Raw genomic sequence first — 19,574 nt, forward strand, 5'->3', positions numbered from 1 at the left:
CCACAAACATCTGTGCCAAGTTATCCCACCAATCAGGTTTAGGGATACAGGACTTCTTTAGGAATACGTCTTTGTGGTACACTTATCCAGTTTCCATCGGTTGGATTATTCAGCTGTGGTGGGGTGACTTGCCGAGCATTTATGTCTCGACTTACCAGTTAGGTTATCCACTTACATGGTTCTTTCTGCCAAGCAAGAGTCAGTTACCCAGAGAGGTCTTAGAAACTTAAACTTTATTTGGCCCCTATTCAAAATGGAAGTTTTACTCAAAATAGCTTCAGTTTGGTTCCTTCTTATAATAGTGGGATCATAAATGGAAATTTCTTCTTATTGAACATCATTAATGCCTATAGAATGACACTAAAGAACAAATAAATGTTAAACTTAAAAATTACTGGTTTCCTTTAAAACCACCAATGGATCTGTTTAAAAAGGCGAATTTGTGCTACGCCTTAATGTAGGATTATGTTAAGGCGATACATGACTGGACAGGAGAGGGGTAGGCGGGAAAAGGTCTGGGAAGGCGGAAGAGGAGGCAGGAGGCAGATGGACGGAGGAGATGGAAGCAGATGTATATGTTTTTCTTGGTGCATCTCTAGCTTGAAAAGGTCTGTGGCCATCTGGGTATGAGAGTTCTTAGGGGCAGCTTGTAGACTGTGGAGTATCGCAAACCATGTGGTAGAGAAACAACGGGGCCAATCAGATCCTGCTGGGCTTGGTGGCCCACGCTCCCCGCTGGAGTAGTTCCCACGGTTCCGAACGAAGTGAAGACGCGTGGGACCGGTAGCAAAAGATTATTTTTTAAATTTTTACTGCAACAGACATATTGCTTTTTCAAATCTTTAATTCTTATAATGACCAAGGAGTCTCTTAATGACATCTCACCAGGCGGAGATGTTTTATGGTTAGGTTACAGTTAGGCTGACAGGGTCAACAACCTCACTGGGCGTACCTTTGAGAGGTCTTCTAGACTAGGCTGAACACCCACACTACACGTAGGCAGACCCGTTCCGTGTGAAAGTCCTAGAGTGTGCAAAAAGGAGAAAGCCAGAGAGGCAAACGTGTGTTCCTGACTGGGTGTGACGTGTGGCCAGTCCTCAGCACTGTGGACCTCGTACCAGAACAGTGAGCTAAAATGCCATCTCTTTTTAAATTGCTTTGCCCCAGTTTTGTCTCAACACACACAATGGCACAGATTTGTCTATACACTTTATTTTCATAATTTGCAAGAGAATTTGGTATTAGAAGTCTAACTGGAGCTCTTCAGTCTGAGCTGAATCACAGAAGTACAGTCGGGTACTGGGGAAAACAACTCCACTAGTGAGGAGCAGAGATGGACGGAGTCCGTGAGGAGAACAGGGAGTAATGTTACTGAGATATACACACGATGCCTTTTGTAACGGGAACGCAAATGCCCCTAAGCTTAGGACTGTGATACTAAACATTAGCCTGATAAAACAGCAGAGTACAATTTCAAATGTATTTCAAAATATATTTCTAGTAGCATAAAAACCCTTATTTTCTAAGGATTACCTCAAAATTAAAATATTTTATCAGAAATATAATTCTGATGATAAACCAATTAAATAAAGGCATGCAAAAGTATGCTTTGCATGTTTGTATTAATTTAAATATCACAAGTATGAATGTCCTTTGAATATACTTCATTGAACTATAACACGCCCACAAGCTCTCCAAGATGTGCCCAGGCACAGGTGAGCCAGCGACTGTCTGTCCTCTTGGGAAGCCCATGTGCAATGGGGTGCCAGGTGAGAGCTTGCTCTTCCCCTCCACATGATGGGGTGCTGGGTAGGGCCACAGGAAAGAGTGGGAGACAGCCTGTGAGGCTATATCAGGCGGTTGCACCTGCTGCACCTGTAAGCAAGCTGTTCCCCATGCCGTCTCCAGGAAATGTCCAACAGTTTTAAACCCATCTTCTGTAAACCTGTGCTTTGGCACTTCAAGAAAACAAACAAACAAAAGCAAGCTCCGAGTGTCTCCCTCAGGTTTCACGACCAGATATCCTGCAGATACCGTTTTTCTTGCTTTAAGGTTGCCAGTGTCTTCACTGCTTCTAGTTTGTCAACTCCAGCCTCTCTGCTTACGATTTCTACAAGGGTGTCGTTTACATCCTTAGCCATATTCTTGGCGTCTCTAAAGACAAAGTGACATACTTTACAAACACGAATTTTCCTTAAAACCCTCTTAGCCACAACCCCAGTTCCCTTGGATCCTGCCATCTTTGATTGTTTTCTTTACTTCTCAGAATGTTTTCCAGACATTCAATCTCAATACTGCAGCCCAAGCCTTTGCCCATGGTGACCTCTCTAGATAGAGCTGATCACATGGGTCCATGGCTTATAACCCTCTCTAGGTTCCAGTGTCCTAGAGCAGCCTTTGGTTTTACAGGAGGGAGCTGGGCTCTGGCCCATGTTCAGGCCCCTCCGGCCCCTCCCCTATGCTCTCAGTCTCAAACCTTCATGCACATGAAGCGGCAGGCCCCTTCACTAAGGACAGAGCGTAGTTCTTGAAGGCAGGGGAGATATCGCACCTATGCCACTGTCCCTTGCTAACTCCACATTAAGACTGTCTGAGGTTAGGGAGTGGACCTCCTGTCTCCATATATCCCAATGTCTGGGTGAAGGAGCTGTGATGTCTGGAATATAGCCCTTCCTGTCAGTTTACCCTTGGGAGGTGTCTGAGCCAAATCGTCTGTCTTCTTCCTCGGCTTTTCCTCAGCCACTCCAGAGCATTTATCCCACAGGCCCATCCTGTGCCAAACCTACAGCTCCTCTCTGCCCTCCTCTCACTCAGCTCTTCAGCTGAGCGCCCCACACTCAGGAAGATCCTCTCGGCTCCGGACAGATTCCCTCCTTCACTGTCCTCCGCACCAGCCCGCCCACTCCGTTTGTGATTGGAGAGGTGACTCAGCCTTTATCTCTGAACAGGCCATTACTGCTCTCTAGGAAAGTTAAGATTCAGTGACTTGGAGGGGCTATGGCAGGGGAGAATGTAAGTTTGGTGATATCCAGGATGTCCCCACATTCTCAGTCACCCGTTCCCCAGCTCCCCACACATCTGTGTGATCAGCTGCACCTGCTATTGAGAAGTCTGACACTTTAGCCTCAATGTGACCAAAATGCCATCACAAGCATGCAGGTCAATAATGTCAACAAAAGCCAAACGAAAACATAAACCAACAGTGTGTCTCTGCAGTGCTCTTCATGTGGGAGCAGAAACAGTTAGGGCCATGAAGTCATCAGCCAAAGCAGCCTTCGGAAGGCTAAGCCTACACACAGAGTTAGAGAAAGAAGGGCAGGCAGCACGTGACAAGCAAGTGCCAGGCCATTAGGCCTGGGTGGCGAAGTCATCTCACCCAGGCCCAGCCAGCGTTTCACCTTCTGCATCATAGTTCAAAGGTCAGAGAAGGGCTTGGCTGATTGAGGGTGATAAATGCTCAGGGTGTTTTAGGATAAAACATTTCTCATTTCAAAATGTCCTTATCTAGTTGAATGTTTTAGACCCGAGTTTCTACAATTTCTAACTGTCCACATGGGGCTGCCTTTGAAGCTCACACAGAAGTGACTCTGGCTTCTGCCTGTTTGCCCACCATACTCTGACCTCATGACAAAAGACTCTAAGCTGATGACTTCTCAGACTCAAAGTCCTCTTCCCTCTCTGCTGGTTCAGTACTGCAAACTACAAATCCTCCAGCACAACAAAATCCATGTGGGGACATCAGTTTAAGTGATTAAGGTTTTAACATTCCGATTTTCAGATGCTAAAACACGCGTGCCCAAAGCAAAGCATTCCTCACTGCGAGAGTCAGTGTTCACCTCTGCTTTTCTGAAAAGAAACTCTGGCTATTACCTGTGCCCAAGAATTATTCGCTGTGTGCTCACGTGACATTACGTGAGCGCAGTGACTGTCACGGTAGCAGCAGCTGGGTTTTCCTATCTGGCTACATACCCACACACGTAAATGTAGCCATGCTCCTGAAGGAGGATCCTGGCCACCTGCTGGCTGTGACGCCGGAGGTTGTCCTGCACATACTTTGCTGGGGCCTCCTCCTCCTCAGGCACAGCATCTCTTGAGAACGAGACCTTCAGGTGGGTCAAGGCCCCAGTCTTGAGGAAATGCCTGAGCTCCTCCCTGCAGCATAATGGAGTGTGGTCAGGGAAGGGTGGTGGTTAGAGATGCCCAGCACCGCACGGTGCAGCTGTGCGGTCACAGCAGCAGTGGCTGTACCTGAACAAATAGTCTCTGTCCTTATGTCTGCAGCCAAAGAACAGCCACATTGCTCCAAAATTTTCTTCTGGGTGTTGTTCTTGGAGTTTTTCTCTAATGTGAAAAGGAAATGTTTGATATAATGAGCACACAAATAAATATCTTTCATCAGGAAATAACACCAACAAACAGGTCTGTAAAATCCATCTTTGCTCTGTTCCAAGCGACTCATTTAAAACATCAGCATTTGCTGTTTGGGTATTATCTGGGTCTTCATGCTACACCACGGTGCACTGGCCTGGACTTTTGCTCACACTAGGCAGATGACAAAGCATCCCTGCAGGCTGAAAATACCGTTCCCTGTACCCATGGAGACGAATCACTGCAGCACCTGATACTAGGCAAAAACTTTCTAAAGCAAAAGTTTTACAACCAATACTCAATTATTCTAAAAAACTGAAGAAGGAAATGGGCAACTCTGTTCCCCCGTGATTATGAGGATGAGTACACACCTGTGCTGGAGGAAGCCAACAAAGGGGGCTATGCCAGTTCCCGGACCCACCATTATGATTGGGGCTGACGGGTCATCCGGTAAGTGGAAAGAATTCGTGGCCCGAGGAGAGATATGTATCTGGAATATCAGAGCAGCTTCAGTGAGTTTGAGAGAAGGCAAGAGACTCCGTAACCAGGATAGTCTGTGAAGTTACACACACGCTGTTACACACGCCCTCAGAGAAGCGTCACGAAGTTAAGCAGCAGCACCACACAATGCTAAAGCCATGAACACGTCTCATACTACAGAGGAAGAAAAAGTTTGATTTGCACATATTTTCTTTTTTTACCCACGTCATAGGTGTTTTTCCTGAGCATAGGTCTTTAACCTGTGAACCGAAAGCATAAAGCAAGGAGTAAGTGAGAGGAAGGCAGGCTCGGTGTAAGTGCGAGCATCCTAGGAAGGCTGCTGGGAAGAGTCTGCAGCCCCTCGGCATGTCCCCAGTGGATGACGCCACACGATCAAGCATACAGACGGCACTAACTCAGTAGGGTGAGGTCACTGAAGAACAATGAGCACACACGGACACAAGAGAGAGGTGACGAGATCGGGCCGTCCTGCGGACACAATGCAGGAAGTAGTCAAAGAATATTTTAAGGCATTTAAAAACTGTTTTTAAATGACAGAGTTGGGACGAAGTGATAGGAGACACTATATATAGCTGCACTGCCACGTGGGTCGCCCTGGGCTCATCACTGCCCCCCCACAGTGCAGACAAGTCACAGAGAAGGCACCCTGTCCTGCAGACATCTGCAAGTTTAAGACGTGAGGACAGTGCTCCAGTCAGGTGAGGGCAAAGTTGAAGCCACACCGTCTCAGTACCTCAGGAGCCAGAATGCCACCACGGACTGCATTTGAAACTTCTGCGTCTGGCTGAAGGAATGGAGCCACCAATGCGGCTAGCCAGCCAGTGCACACTCCCCTCCGCAGTGGGGCCGCTCCGGTGTCCGATGGAAACTCTACGATGTTGAACAGGAAGTGAAGCTTGTCTGGATGGAGCAAGCTGGAGCTGCAAAGACACCGGGAGTTCTGAAGTAGCCAGCAGGGATGGACAACGCTTTCTCACTGTGCTGGGCACAGGTCACCTCCCCGGGCCACGGCTCTACACAAGAGCCATATTAACCCCACAGTCAGGCAATGTTTCAGTAAGGTTTGCGGAAAGTGAGGCACCCCAAGGCTCTTCCTTCAAGACTCCCCACTCAGTACTCACCTGACTGATTTTACTACCATGCAAATGAGGGACCAGTACACTGGGTATTATTTATTAGGAGGACAACTTTGAAAGTATGTGAAGAAAACAGTTCATCACCAGGAGACACTTAACAAACTACCCGTGTTGCATTACATGCAAACAGCGTAAGAAATGCAGGGAAGTCACAGGCTGGCCGGGAGTGCCCGGAGACCATGAGACTGGAGCCCACTGCCTTAAACAGGAATGCCAGATGGTCCATCACCCTTAACTGTGAAGCCCACAATATCCTTCAGATCTCTTCACATCGCACTGTGCTCTACAGAGCAGGTTGTTTGCAGCAACTAGCCCAGTCCCTAAGAGGTGGACGTTCAGGTTCCCCTGATGTTTGAGCTGAGTGCTATGCTAGTAAATAGTCATACCTTGCACAGGAGTACGGTCGAGGCTGGAGTTTAGGAAGGTGCTCTAAAAATAAAACAAGCAATTAGCTCAGGCCCACTGAAAGGGAACAGAAGAAATTCAGGCCTGTATTCAGCTTTCTTGTCTAGAATGCACAAAGTAACATGCTCTCATTATAAATGCTTACAGAACAGCGGCGACACACCGTTCACCTCTAAAGTCAGGACCCTCCCCATGCGGGTCTCAGCGAGCGTGGTGAGGGCGGAGCACCGACGCCTGCAGTCAGCAGTTGCTGCTTTCGGGCGTCTAAGGATCATCTGGAGAGATGCAGCCCAGAGCTTTCAGACATGAAATAAAGTCAGGGCCTCAAGAATATCAGGGGCAGACATTTTAGGAAATCCTTAGGAGCAAGATGCATTTCTCTCCTGTGCTACGAACTTAATAAGAACATAACTGTACGCTGGGAGACGTCCTCAGTGCAACTTCTGCAGAATCCCAGGGGCTTCAAAGTGCACAGAGACTTGTGTAAAAAAGCAACAGCAAATGGTCCATATTCGTAATATCTGCTTACAAATTTAGTAATTTTTGTGAATAACATGCTTTTTTAAAAACTTATTTGGGCAAAACTGTGAAAAGTTCCTCTAAAGCAGTTTGGTCTTAATAAAGCAGAAACCAGGGATAGGTGCATGGCTCATCTTAAGTTTCAGATGTGTTAATTTTGTAGGTCCCGATGACTCCAGGCACCAGGCTCTACAACCTCATTACACCACTAAGCCAGAGAGGACCAGCCAAGCTGTAGACAGAATGGGGGAGACCAGCCTCATGTAAGGAGTTTTTAAAAAACATTTTAGGAGGAAGACAAAGAGAAAGAGCACTAAGAAATCATGGGAAGAGAAAGCAAGACCTGAGCAGCCATTCACTGCACAGGTGGCTTACATGATGGCTTACATGTTTTCTCATGGTCTACATGTGAATGGTAACACCTTACCTGATGGCTTACATGTGTTCTCATGGTCTACATGTGAATGATAACATCTGGCTCTGTCCCACTACAGAAAAGCTAATGCAGGAAGGTAGGAAAGGCTACAGGATTCCACAGGCTCATGGCCGTCACCCCTGGAAGCTCCAGCCCCTTGTGGGTCGGCTGGCTCCCCAGGTGTGTCAGCCTGTATTATGAAGGCCCCGTTTTCTGAACACCGTGCTTCTGAATGCACACAGATGAAGTGTTCCCGCATTCTACCCAGGGCACACGCTTCATGCAGTCACACCACTTGCTGATCAGATTTGATGAGAATCATTCTTTCCCTCTGAATATTCACTGTTAGGAAAATTCAGCTAAAAGACCTCAATGAAAAAAATACACTAGAAAAGATGCTAAACTTCTAAGTAAAGAAAAGGTACAGTTGGGTAAGTTAATAGAGAGAATGATAGTGACATCAACAGAAGGAAAGGATGACAAAGAGGAAAAGAATCAGAATGTGTGGAAGGGACTCCAGCCCTAAAAGACGTAACTATAATCTGAAAACAAAGCACACGTTGGGCTCCCACCTAGTCACCCACACCGAATCGGCACAGGCCTCAGCCAGACCCTCACCACAGAGGCCGACTTACCCAGCAGAAGGCCGAGCGGAGGCCGGCAGGACGGGAAGGCGAGCAGGAGGTCCAGCAGGCAGACGTGGGCATCGCGGATGAGGCGGTTGTAGTCAGCTGCTCCCTCTTTGCTGCACAGCTCCTGCAGCCTCCGCCTGTCAGAGGCACTGCCGGTGTGTTCCACAAGGGCCCGCAAAAAAGCCTGAGACAAGAGACCAGCCATGGCTACTCTGTGGTTACGTCAGCTCTGAGTTCCAGGCCAGCCACCGCTACATGGTGACACCTTGTCTCAGATAAATAAATAAGTAAGTAAATGAGAGAACAAACAAACAGATAAGAGACCAAAGAAATAAGAACAAGCTCAAATGGCAGAGGCTATGTCAAGGTTTAAAGTATAAAGTGTAAACTGAATTGATTAAAATTAAGAGATTCTCCTCAAAATGAACTCTGTTTGCTTTTCAAGACCAGCGGTGCAGCAGGCACCTCCACGAAGCAGTGTGGAAGCCTGTCTTTAATTACCATGTCTCTCTGCTCAGACAATTCAAGTCTAGTAAAACAGTTTAGAAAACATTCAGTTTACAGAACATTTACCAGCATTTAAAATACAGTTCCTGGTGCAGTACTGACCTCTAGTGGCTCAGTCTATTTCACAATCCCTGTAAACAGCAAGAAAGGCTGCCCTTCTGTTTCCCAAAGGTTTCCTGCCCAGCAGTAACAAGCACCACAGAGCTCTGCACTGATACGGTGGTGTGAAGACCATCTGAACGGAGCCCCACCCATCTTCTAGCTGCTCGGAGAAGACCAGGAGGCGTACACACCTTTTTAGGGTACACACCTTTTTAGGGACTGCTCGTACTTCAAGACACCAGGTGAGGATGAACTGGAGAGAACTCCCCTCAGGCACGTGCTGGGGCAGGGCAGCTCCTTGCAGGTGAGGCAGGAAGAATGTGTCAGGCCAGAGAAAAGACAAAAGCGCAGACACGTCTAGACGAACACGTCTAGAACATGCACTGCACTCACTACACACAGCTGCGGCACTTCACACTGCGATGCCGCCAAGTGTGATGACTTGTGGCACTCAAGCAGCAACTGGCCAAAGTACAAATGCCGGGGGTGGGGGGAGGCCACTTCATAAAAGGAAAAGAATGATAAATTCAAAATGTACCAAATAAAATCAAAGTATCTAAAATTAAATAACAAAATGTCAAACGATGACCATGTTGCATTACAATTAGAAATAACTTCAGGGGCTGGAGAAATGGCTCAGTTACTGAGCACGCTGTTCTTCTAGAGGAGCCCAGTTCCCAAGACCCACATGCCTGCAACTCCAGACCAAGGGGAATCCAATAACCCTGGCTTCAACCAGGCGCGAGCTCACACATACATCACACACACACATATAGGCAGACACATAAACACACACACACACACCAGACAAAATAAAAACAGCTCTCTTTGAAAAATGGGAACTTTAGGACTGAGTAAGTTGAAGATTATATGCAAGTAATATTAAAATTTTAAATAATAAAGTTTCTTTCATATACAGAAACATTATTTTTACATAATAAAATATCAGTATGAGAAATAAACATAATAGGAACTGTACGTACAGGTTCAGGCTCCTCTCGTGTCCACAGTGCTCAATTCATGTAAGGTCCGTCACCACACTACCCACCGTGAGGAAGAACACTGACTAGAACCTGTCAGCACCAGGATTTGCTTGTGGTGTGTGTGAACGTGTGGTGTGTGTGTGTGAATGTGTGGAGTGTGTGTGAACAGGCACGGCATGTGGCTGAGGTGTAACATCTGCAGAGCCTGCACACAGGCTGCTGGTATGTCCCCCATCCATCCTACCTTTCTTCTTAGTGTCCGTCTTAATTTTCAGGGAGACACGGTGCGCTCGCTTATCAGCCAGCTGCAGCCTTTGCAGCAGGCTTTCTACTTCAGAGTCACTGTTTGGACAGATCACATTGAAGGAATCTCCAGGCTGATGGGAAAACTCTATTTTCTAGAGAAGGACCAGGTGAAATAGAAAAGAAAAATACCATGCATTAAAAAGTTTAAGGTATAGAGTAACAAAAGCTGTTTTCATTATGGCTATCTTAGTACAGGAACTCACAACCTAATTCTAACCGAAAAACAGGACCCAATGAATGAGTCCAGTTAATCAAATCGTTTCATTAGTAGTTATTCCAGAAAAGACCAATGTGTGTGTGTGTGTGTGCGTGAGCGTGTGCGAGCGCATATGAGCACGCACTGGATGTGATGGTGCTCACCTTTGATCTCATCATTTGGAAGCCAGATTCTGGCAGATCTCTTGAATTCTGAGACCAGCCTGGTCTAGAGTGAGACATAATCTTTACAAAGTAAAACACACAAACCATGCCAGTAACAGATAAAGCTCTAGGCAGTAAGTTTGCAGACTAAAGTTCAGATTCTTAGAATCCACGTAAATGCCAGCTGGGTGTGTGCTCATTGCAAATCCAGTCTTGGAATGTGGGGGACTGGGGAAGCCCATCCAGCAGCAAGCCGTTTATGCAGATCAGCCACATGGAGAGCTCTGAGTTTACAGAGGTTGCCTCAGTGAATGAAATGGAAGAGTATTCCAGGGAGATTCCTAACATAACTGTCTGGCACACACACAACAGACTTGCACATTTAATAGACATGTGGACTTGGTCACTAACAGGCACAAAGCACTAGGCTAAGATGCCTGTCACCTCTTTTTTCCTATCAGGAAGCTCTGCTGAACTCTCACAGACAACCTGAAGTGCTCTGATTTCATTTCTTGGGACATCCTTCAAGACAAAGGGCTTAATTAATGGCTGAAAGATCCCTCACAGAGTGAGAAGACGCAGACGGGCTCATGGTTGGAGTTCAAGTGACCACATACAGCCCCTGACCCCCCCAGGCAAGTGACCACATAAAGCCCCTGACCCCTCAGGCAAGTGTTCATTACTATCACTTTTCTGGGGATTCCAAAATCTTTTCAGATTCTCTAAGGAATCAGAACATCTGCCCATAGAAGTTAGCGCTTTCCTGACCGTCTGTCCAACTTCCTTTCTGCCTCACTGGCTGGCCTCAGGTGGACAGCTTCCTTCTGTGGGCCTGACACAGGTGAAGTGCCACCTGAACTCCACTGGTCTCTCATTCTGCATGTCTGCCAGTCATGTCTCCTTATAAAGTGGACCAGACGAGGAGACGACAGAGCAGAAATAAACTGGACAGGCGTCTTGCCAGAGACGTCTCCTCCTCCTGGGTGTAGTGCCCAAGCACCCAAAGGGAAGCCATGCTGAGGATGAGCTCACAACGACTTACTGAAATGTCCAATTCCAACAGCAGAGCGGTCTTTACGGCATCGTTTGTAGTCAGCTGAACAGCTTTCGAAATTGGAACTTGAAAAATTGGATCCACTGACGGCACAGATGCTTGGTTTTCTTCCTTGAGAAACAAATGGGATGAAATATAATAAAATGCAATTTCCAAGCTGGGAAGATGGGCTGGTCAGTAAAGAGCAAACACAAAGACCGGTGTTCAGTCCTCAGAACCACATTAAAAAGCTGCTGAGACAGACAGGACTCTAGGGTTTACAGCCATCCAGACAAGGCTGTCGGTGAGCAGGCCTGGCGTAGGCTGGTGAGCAGGCCTGGCGTAGGAAGGGAATTCTTCGTTTTAGTTACTTCAGAGGCATTCATAACTAGTGGCCCCAATAAGGACAGCAAGGTCTTAGGAAACAGCACAGAAACCTAATTCCTTGTTATATCTTCCAGTTCCTCTTCTAACTTGATTGTATTACATTTGAAATAGAAATCATTTTAACAAATGTCAGCCAACCAACTTGGTACAACTAGGAAGGCTGGGGGCAAGTCAGAGCTGGCTGCTGAAGGCCCAGCGGGAGAACTCTGGAATGTGACCCTCAGAGGCTCTACACCAGCACCAGCTCAGTCCCCAGACCCATCTGGAGGAAGCACTCAGCATTCCAAGGTCATAGTCTGCCTCAGCCACCTCCCCTTTGGGAGCACCCTAAATCTAATGACTATAAACCAGGCCCTGTGTCTCCCAACTGCAGACAAAAGAAAGAATAGTCAGTTTTCCAAACTCCCAAGAGATGCTGAAGCCTTTGCTGAGAATGTACCATGGCTAAGTTTCTCACTGCATCTAATCCTGCTTTTGTCCCTCCAGCCCAGACACAGCTGCCAAGAAAAACATCCAGTTTGACTCCTGGGATTAGTGACAGCCAGTGCTCAAACAGGAGTGTGGATCTGGGCATGCATCTGGGTGAGGAGGCCTTGCACACTGTCCAGGTGGAAGGAGGAGCTGCATCAGTGCAGGGTCGGGGAGCACCACATCAAAGGCTGGAAGGGCCTGGGCAAGACAGATGCTGAGGCTCTTCACCTCGGTGCTAGGTCAACTCAGCACCTTAGAGATGATGTGAACAAGGTGACCACTCAGCAACTCTTAAGACAGAGAGAGGCGCCATGAAAGGCTCCGTCAGAGACACAGAAATGAACTTCTGCAACATGAAGCCGTCTGAGACAGAGATGGACACAGCTTTTCTGGAAGGGTCGGACAGTAAGTGCGTTCTTCTTTGCAGACCTTGGGGAGAGTACAGCAGGCACGGCTGCTGCAGGAACAGGACAGCAGAGGAGATGCTGCACTGGGTGAGGGAGCTATGGACCTCTGATGTGAAAAGTAAGGAAAGCACAAGGCAAACACTCACAGTTCAGTAGCACACGAAGCACAGAGCATGAAGTAAATCTCTCACCTGGCTAGAAGACTCCTGAAGACGGACCTCCAAATATTCTGGGGGCGCAGCAGGAATACTTAACGAGCTCTGCGAGAGCGGGGGAACCGAGTGCACAAGCGAGGAGTCACAGGCTCCGATCCGACTCGGCTGACTCTTGTTTGTCTCATTTTGTTCCCAAAGCTCAGAATCCCTTTTCCCCACGTCCTCTAATCTCAGAAGTTCCACTTGTGACTGGATGTGCAAGAGCTCCGGCTTCACGGCTGTGCTCAAGGGGGTATCTGCTGCCCGTGGGACTGCGTCACAGTCACTCATGTCTTCTTGTCTTCCCAGTGACTTAAAGTACTTTGTGAGAGCAGGCCAGAGTCCGTCAATCCACGGCTCTACCACGAGCTCTAAACTGGTAAGGACAAAAGGCAAGAGAAACCAAAGGCCTAGGTTGTCTGTTTGCACAGAACAATGAGACAGCAGTAGTTTGTCGTTCTGCAGAGGATGATACGCAACTGTTAGAAGCACTAAAGAGACTATTAAAAATACAAATAGTTAATTTTCAGAAGCACATCACTGTGTTGACACACACTCTGTACAATCTGAGGATGCATGCAGAGTAAGAGAGCTGACATACGAGGCTGTCGTGCCCTAGTACTAGGAATATGAATACTCTCACAGTTGGAGCTTTAGGGAGCTAGCAGTTTACAGATGTGTTCATTCCTGATGTCCTTAGCAGAGCTCAGCCACACTTATGTTAGAAACCATCGTTCCACCAGCCAAAGGCACCACTGATTTTGTCTACTGCACCTACTGATCTTTCTCCTACAGAAACCATCAAGAAATCAGCCTCGATTAAATGTAGATGTTTGACTAAATAAAAATTTCCCCCCTTCTACCAATTTATGAATGTGTCTTTTACATTTTTAATCAATTAATTTTTTTAAAGGAAACTTAGATCAATTACAGATTCATTCCTAATTTGCAGAAGTTCATCCAGGACTAACAAAATCTAATCATCCAGGAATAACAAAATCTAACACAGCCACAATGTTCCTGAGTCGTGTAAGCAGTGGTGGCTAAGGAGGGGGCTTGGGCACGACAGTGTGCGAACACTGAAGAAAAAAAAGACGGCTTTTCATCTCAACAGAAAGGTACGTGACTATCAGGAGGCTCATCTCAGACCTTTGTCTTCCTAGGACTCAGACTGTAAATCCATTGGCTCTGCACTGCATTTATCCTGGAGAGTCTTCATGAAGGCAAACTCGGCAGTAAGTTACATGCAAAGCATCACTCTTGTACTTGGGAAAGAACAAGACGATGCTACCAGTAATGCTGAAGGGGGCTAACGTCCCAGTCAGTACCCACTGTGAAGAAGCACTAAACGCCACAAGCATCGGTCAGTCTGGCCACGCCCTGAGGCTTCGCAGTACACCCTGCCATTATCTATCACAGGCACAGAAAGATGAGTGACCAGAGCTTTGGTCACCAAGATGGGATAGAAGATGTCAACCCAGGTATGTGAGTGCAAATGCTTCAGCCGGAGGGATATCCCACAGCAATGGCTCCCACTGGCTCCTTCACCTCAGACACATGAAACAGTTGGGCTGAATGGTGAAGACTCACAAACGACTGAAACACATTCAGGAATTTCAACACTGATCGAATAAGCGGCCCAGGATCCTTTGAAGACGCCTGTGAACAGGTTATTTACTAAGCACAGCGACTAGAAACTCACTCGGCTTTTTACCTGGTCAAAGCAAAACAACAAGGAAATGTGCACTGTCACGGCTACAGCCATGACAGTCGCAGGCTGTGACAGGACAATGCTGAAGACCGGAAAGAGACACGGTAGGAGGACTGGGAAGGCTGTGCCTGGGCTTAAATGCCAAACTGCAATCATGAAAATGAGAAAAAGGCTAAGAGTGCAGCCATCGCGATGGAAAGGGGCAGCAAAGCCCCGGACAGTGCTGCTCAGCCTGCAGGGCTCGTCCCACTGGAGGAGATACCAACTGTGTGCAGGGTGATACCAGTGAGCCAGAGATGCACGGAAGCTGTGCTGGCTGCTGCTCTTTCTCCATTGATGGAGGACACAGGCCAGCCAGGTTCTAGTCATCCGACCTTCCTGGGCCCCAGAGCTACAATGGTGACGTTACAATGAGACTCTCGATGACTGTCAGTGCTAAAGCAAAGCAAATGTCTTTTATAAGCTTACCCACTTCCACCATGTGTAGAGTGCACTGGAAACACAGAAGTGCACTGTCCTTACCCTACACAATCATCGGCATGTCCAGTGTCATAGAAATGCTGGGCTCCAAGCTCCTGAAGTCGTTTATCAATTACTTTCCCTCCATTGCAGAAGTACGTGTATTCTGAGTCACCCAAACCTAGAGGGCCCAAATACATACTCAGGGAGAACGAAGGCTCAACAAGATGACAGACATTGACACAAAATGTCTTAATACTACCCCACACTCTTACATATACATCAAGTATAATGTATAGATCAATATTTCCTTACTCTTTTCTAGTGATGGTAAATATGAAATGCTTTTCTACTGTATATTGTGAAAGCACCAAACAGACACAAAACAAATACAGGCTACTGACCAAAGAAATACACACATTTAACATTTCTGTTTCCATGCGTTATTCCATATGTTATAACAATATAGGAGTTTGAAGAAATGGGTAAAGCTGGCTTTGAAACTCAGTGTCTGTACTGAACACTTCCCCGACTCTGAACATGACTACCAAGGACAGCTTCTGGACCAAACACACAGTATGTGTGTAGGGAAGGTTTTTCTGGAACACAGCTACATCTGCTTGCCTATATGACATGGTGGTTCTGAAGCCACAACAATACCCAGCAGCTATGACAGTGACCATGTGACTGATCTTCCCCCAACAGTATTTGCCACTTCTGACCTGCACACCCTGGCGCATCTGCAAGACAAGCAGAGGCTGTGCATGCTGAGTGAGCATGTGATGGGGACACATACGGTCCCAACCCTGACTAGTATGGCTGGGTCAGGCTTCAGTATGACCTTATAGTACCAAACTGTGCTGGGGTTAGACTAGAGAATCTAAGCAGGGTAGCTTGTCTGTGCTGGATACTCTTCCAAGCATATTTATCAAAGATGAGTCCATAGACTACGGGTAGAATATGGACCCACACTGTCTCTCTAAAATCAGTTTTCTATGCTGGCCCCTCTACTTTTTAGTTAAGATTGATTCTATATGTACACACACACACACACACACACACACACACACTCTTACACGTGTGCACCATGATTATGTATCATGAAGGTTAAAGAGCAACCTGCAGGGCTCTGTCTGGGTTTGAAGACTAAAATCAGGTCACCAGACTTGGTGGCAAAGCTGCTTTACCGACTGAGCTAACTACTGACAACAAGTATCAGAGTCACTGCTGGCAGGCCAAGACAGTGCGAAGGAATTATTAAAACTCCCTAGCTGGTTCTAATGTGCTAGGAGCTGAGAACCACAATGCTGAAGTTATAGAGAATATAACAAGAACATTCCTGAAGAACACAGCTTGGTTTTGTGAGTTGCTGTCATCTTAGACAGTGAATATCCCAAGTGCTTGCACTTTCAAAGATTTCCATCTTAGAATGTTTGGAGTGAGGTCTAGATATTACTGAACATTCTGAAACCTTCTGAAACTCTTCCATGGCTACTGGAGAGGTTATGCACAGTGTATGGGGCTAAAGGTTCAAGTGCTTCCCTTGGTGCGGGGCTCTGGGTTACCCCAGACACACCCAGGACAGGGGGAAGGGGAGAGGATCAGAACATTGCTTTGGGGTACAAACTGGAAAATCACTGGCATTTCTGTATTTTTATAGATAAATAATATTTATGTAGAAATAAGACCCACACAATTATACTTCAAGATTCTGAAAGATATCTTCATGTATCAAAGTAGTAACTGTATATTTATATATATGTATATAGTAAAAATGAAACTGTCAATTACCCAATAATCCATACCGCAAGTGAGCAAAGAAGTCTGTGGGTAGTGTCTTGTCGTGTATTTCTTTCACAAACTTGCGGGCTGTGTCAGGCGGCTCTCCTGTACCCGTGGTGGATACAACCATCACCAGTGGTGCAGTTTCCGTTTTCAGATCATACTACAAAACAAGGATGTGGCAAGAACGACAGATTTGTGATTTAACACATAGACAAAGCGACTGGAGGCGATGAGCCCACTTTCCTGTGTTGCGTGCTTCCTTCTGGTATTCCTTCTGGTGGAGGCATCGTAAACATACACTAGTGAGCCATTCTGTACCAGTGACTCAGTGAAACACCGCCTTCTTAGTTCACGTTTGCTGATGGCACCAGGAGGCTAAGAGTTTGATTTAATACTTTTCCCTCCACATCTCTCCCCAGGTTATTACTGAATTCCATACTTCAGGAAGACACGAGAACCAAACAAGCCCATTAAATTCTCAGCTACAACTATACTGGCAGAGCTGCATAAAGTTGACACATCCTTCCACGAGCATAATTTATGATTGACCATGCCACTGATGGTCTAGCCTTCTGAAACTGTGGTCTGTGAAAGAGCAGAGGAAGCTGAAGGAAGAGAACACCTGTCAGCTTCTGAGGCACTGACATGAGTTTGAGGCCTAGGAGCTAGCACAGGCACTTAGCTGGAACTCCTGGGAACAGAATATTCTGATACCGAAGACGGATGACAGGGCACAGAACAGTGACTGTCAACTCATGTGAGGACTTCTCAGAGAAATCGTGACTACAAACTAGGCTTAATGAAGAAGGTTTACCGGGTCCTGGTGACAATTCTTGAAAATCCAGTTCATCCAGGAAGCCCTTTCATTTGGAAGAACTCTACAATAAACGGCAAAGTCTTTCTAGAGAACCCAGAGGGACACTGTGTTTATAAGGTGGAAAAAACAAAACCGCAGACGAAGGCAAACCAAAGCCATCAGCAGTAAGACCCTCAAAGAGGACCTTTTCTCCAGAGGAGCCCCTCGAACCCAAAAACCAAGCCAAGACCACTGGCTGCAATCAGCATGAGGGTTTATTTGATCAAAGTACACAGGTACCTGCGGGCACACAGTCTCGGAGGACTTGCGCGCCCCAGGCTTGGACACTCGCTCTCTTATAGGGTTTTAGGAAGCAGGAGCAGGCTTACAGAAGCAGATGCATGGTTGCAGGGATTTAATTGGTTGATTTAAATGAGGCGGTGGGTCGAACTGGGGACAAGGTCCTTAGCCACCTGCCCAGGACATGGTGACTAGATAATAGCTGACTTGGCCCTATCTTGGGTGGGGGATTTTTGCAAGAATCCTCCACTCCCTCTTTGGTGCCAGGTGGCTGACCACAGATGACTGCTCTGCCTTGCCTTTTACCCTGAACTCATGCTTATCTGTGCAGGCCTTGCAAGATGGCGTTCCTGCAGTCAGGCTAGCTCAATGGTGGGGATCTTTCAACACCACTGTTGCCCTCGGCAGCTTGGTAATATCTGTCTGTTTTGGTTTTGCGGTTTTTAACCTAATTGAAATGTACATGTCTGTGTTTAATAACAACTACTTGGCTGGAGGGTCCCAAGTTTTGCCAGAGCTACAAGGTGAGTTCAAGGCTAGCTTAGGCAAGCTCCCTGTAACAACAACAACAACAAAAGGGTATATAGCCTCATTCCACAACAAAGGTGTCACAGCACCAAGTATAGGAAAATGCCCAGGAATAGCTGCCCTTACCTTTCCCGACTCACTGATACAGTGAAGATCTGCAGAAAACCCGTGTGACAGAGCCTGCTCACTTATTTCTTCTGCTATGGCCTTTGCCTGTCCTCGCTGTGTAGCATACAGTAGCAAAAACCTTCTCATCACCTCAGGTCGCCAGCCGTAACTCCAAGAGTGAGACTAGAAACCAGGAAGGGATGAAAGGATACCGTATAATAAAGCTGCAGGACACCCACACATAATTTGAAACAGCCTTCTCTAAACTTGTTTCCTAGCACTAGTTTCAAATGAACCACAGTATGAGAGAATTAAGACAGGAGGTATACAAAACTGAGACTATGGTTGCATGAAAGCCACTCCCGATTTCTAGCTACTTTTAGGGTATTGCAAGTGCACACCTGTAGGAGTGGTCTGCCTTTCTGCTCATTTGTACTCAGAATTAGGATCATGAGCCGGCATGGTGAAGGGACTAAGCAAAGCTCAAACACAGTGTCACCTACAAAGGCTATTGTTTCTGCCGTTAAAAAAAAAAAAAAAAACCTGTAACTGTACAACGTTCCCGCAAAACTGAGGAATTCGTGTTTCCTGCTAGATCCTAATCAAAGTATTGGCCGTCATCAAAGTTTGTATCGTTGCATAAATCAGTAGTTAGGGTACATGGACTTTATAGAGACCGTATTTCTAATCCGTGCCTTACCCCGGAGATAACCAAGAGAAAAATAAGGGGTCATTCTATCCAGTGGCTAACGCTGAATGGTAGCCGGTCTGCACAAAATGATCATTTCGTGAGTGAACCAACTATAGTTTTTAAGCACTTGTGGCATATCTGCTGGGGAGCTAGGACACAGAAACTGAAAAGCATTGCTGCTACAGAGCTGACAGGACCAATGGGTGACTCTCAGCGTGACACACGTGGGCTCACGAGGTTTTGGGAAAAGGTGGCGGAGAGGACACCTCCCCGCTGCACCCCGTGAACCCCCAGCGGTCCAGGAGACTGAGAGTTGGCATTCCCACTGCGCAGGCGCGAGTCCCGGCTCCCTGCCGTTTCCGCCGCTCCCACCATCCCCGGCCGAGTACCTCCAGCGCGAATTCCCGCGCGGGACCCCGTTTTCCTCAGCCAGGCACCCGTCAGAGGACACTGCGCACGCGCGCGCCGCA

At 47.0% G+C, this 19,574-nt stretch overlaps 1 protein-coding gene across 1 annotated transcript; it reads right to left on the bottom strand.

Moving 5' to 3' along the window:
• Window positions 1–971: 971 nt before the first annotated feature.
• MTRR (5-methyltetrahydrofolate-homocysteine methyltransferase reductase) lies at window positions 972–19,539 on the bottom strand. Its single transcript, XM_080933595.1, has 15 exons — window positions 19,494–19,539; window positions 18,432–18,596; window positions 16,688–16,841; window positions 14,960–15,077; window positions 12,724–13,102; window positions 11,277–11,399; window positions 9,813–9,966; window positions 8,794–8,882; window positions 7,980–8,160; window positions 6,392–6,434; window positions 5,603–5,789; window positions 4,740–4,858; window positions 4,249–4,341; window positions 3,970–4,152; window positions 972–2,154 (listed from the first exon to the last, which is right to left on the bottom strand). The coding sequence occupies exons 2-15, from the start codon at window positions 18,558–18,560 to the stop codon at window positions 2,010–2,012; spliced, it is 2,097 nt and encodes a 698-aa protein (XP_080789721.1). The 5' UTR covers window positions 18,561–18,596; window positions 19,494–19,539; the 3' UTR covers window positions 972–2,009.
• Window positions 19,540–19,574: the final 35 nt, after the last annotated feature.

Source organism: Micromys minutus (genome assembly GCF_963924665.1).
Source record: "Micromys minutus genome assembly, chromosome: 20".
NCBI classification, from domain to species: Eukaryota; Metazoa; Chordata; class Mammalia; order Rodentia; family Muridae; genus Micromys; species Micromys minutus.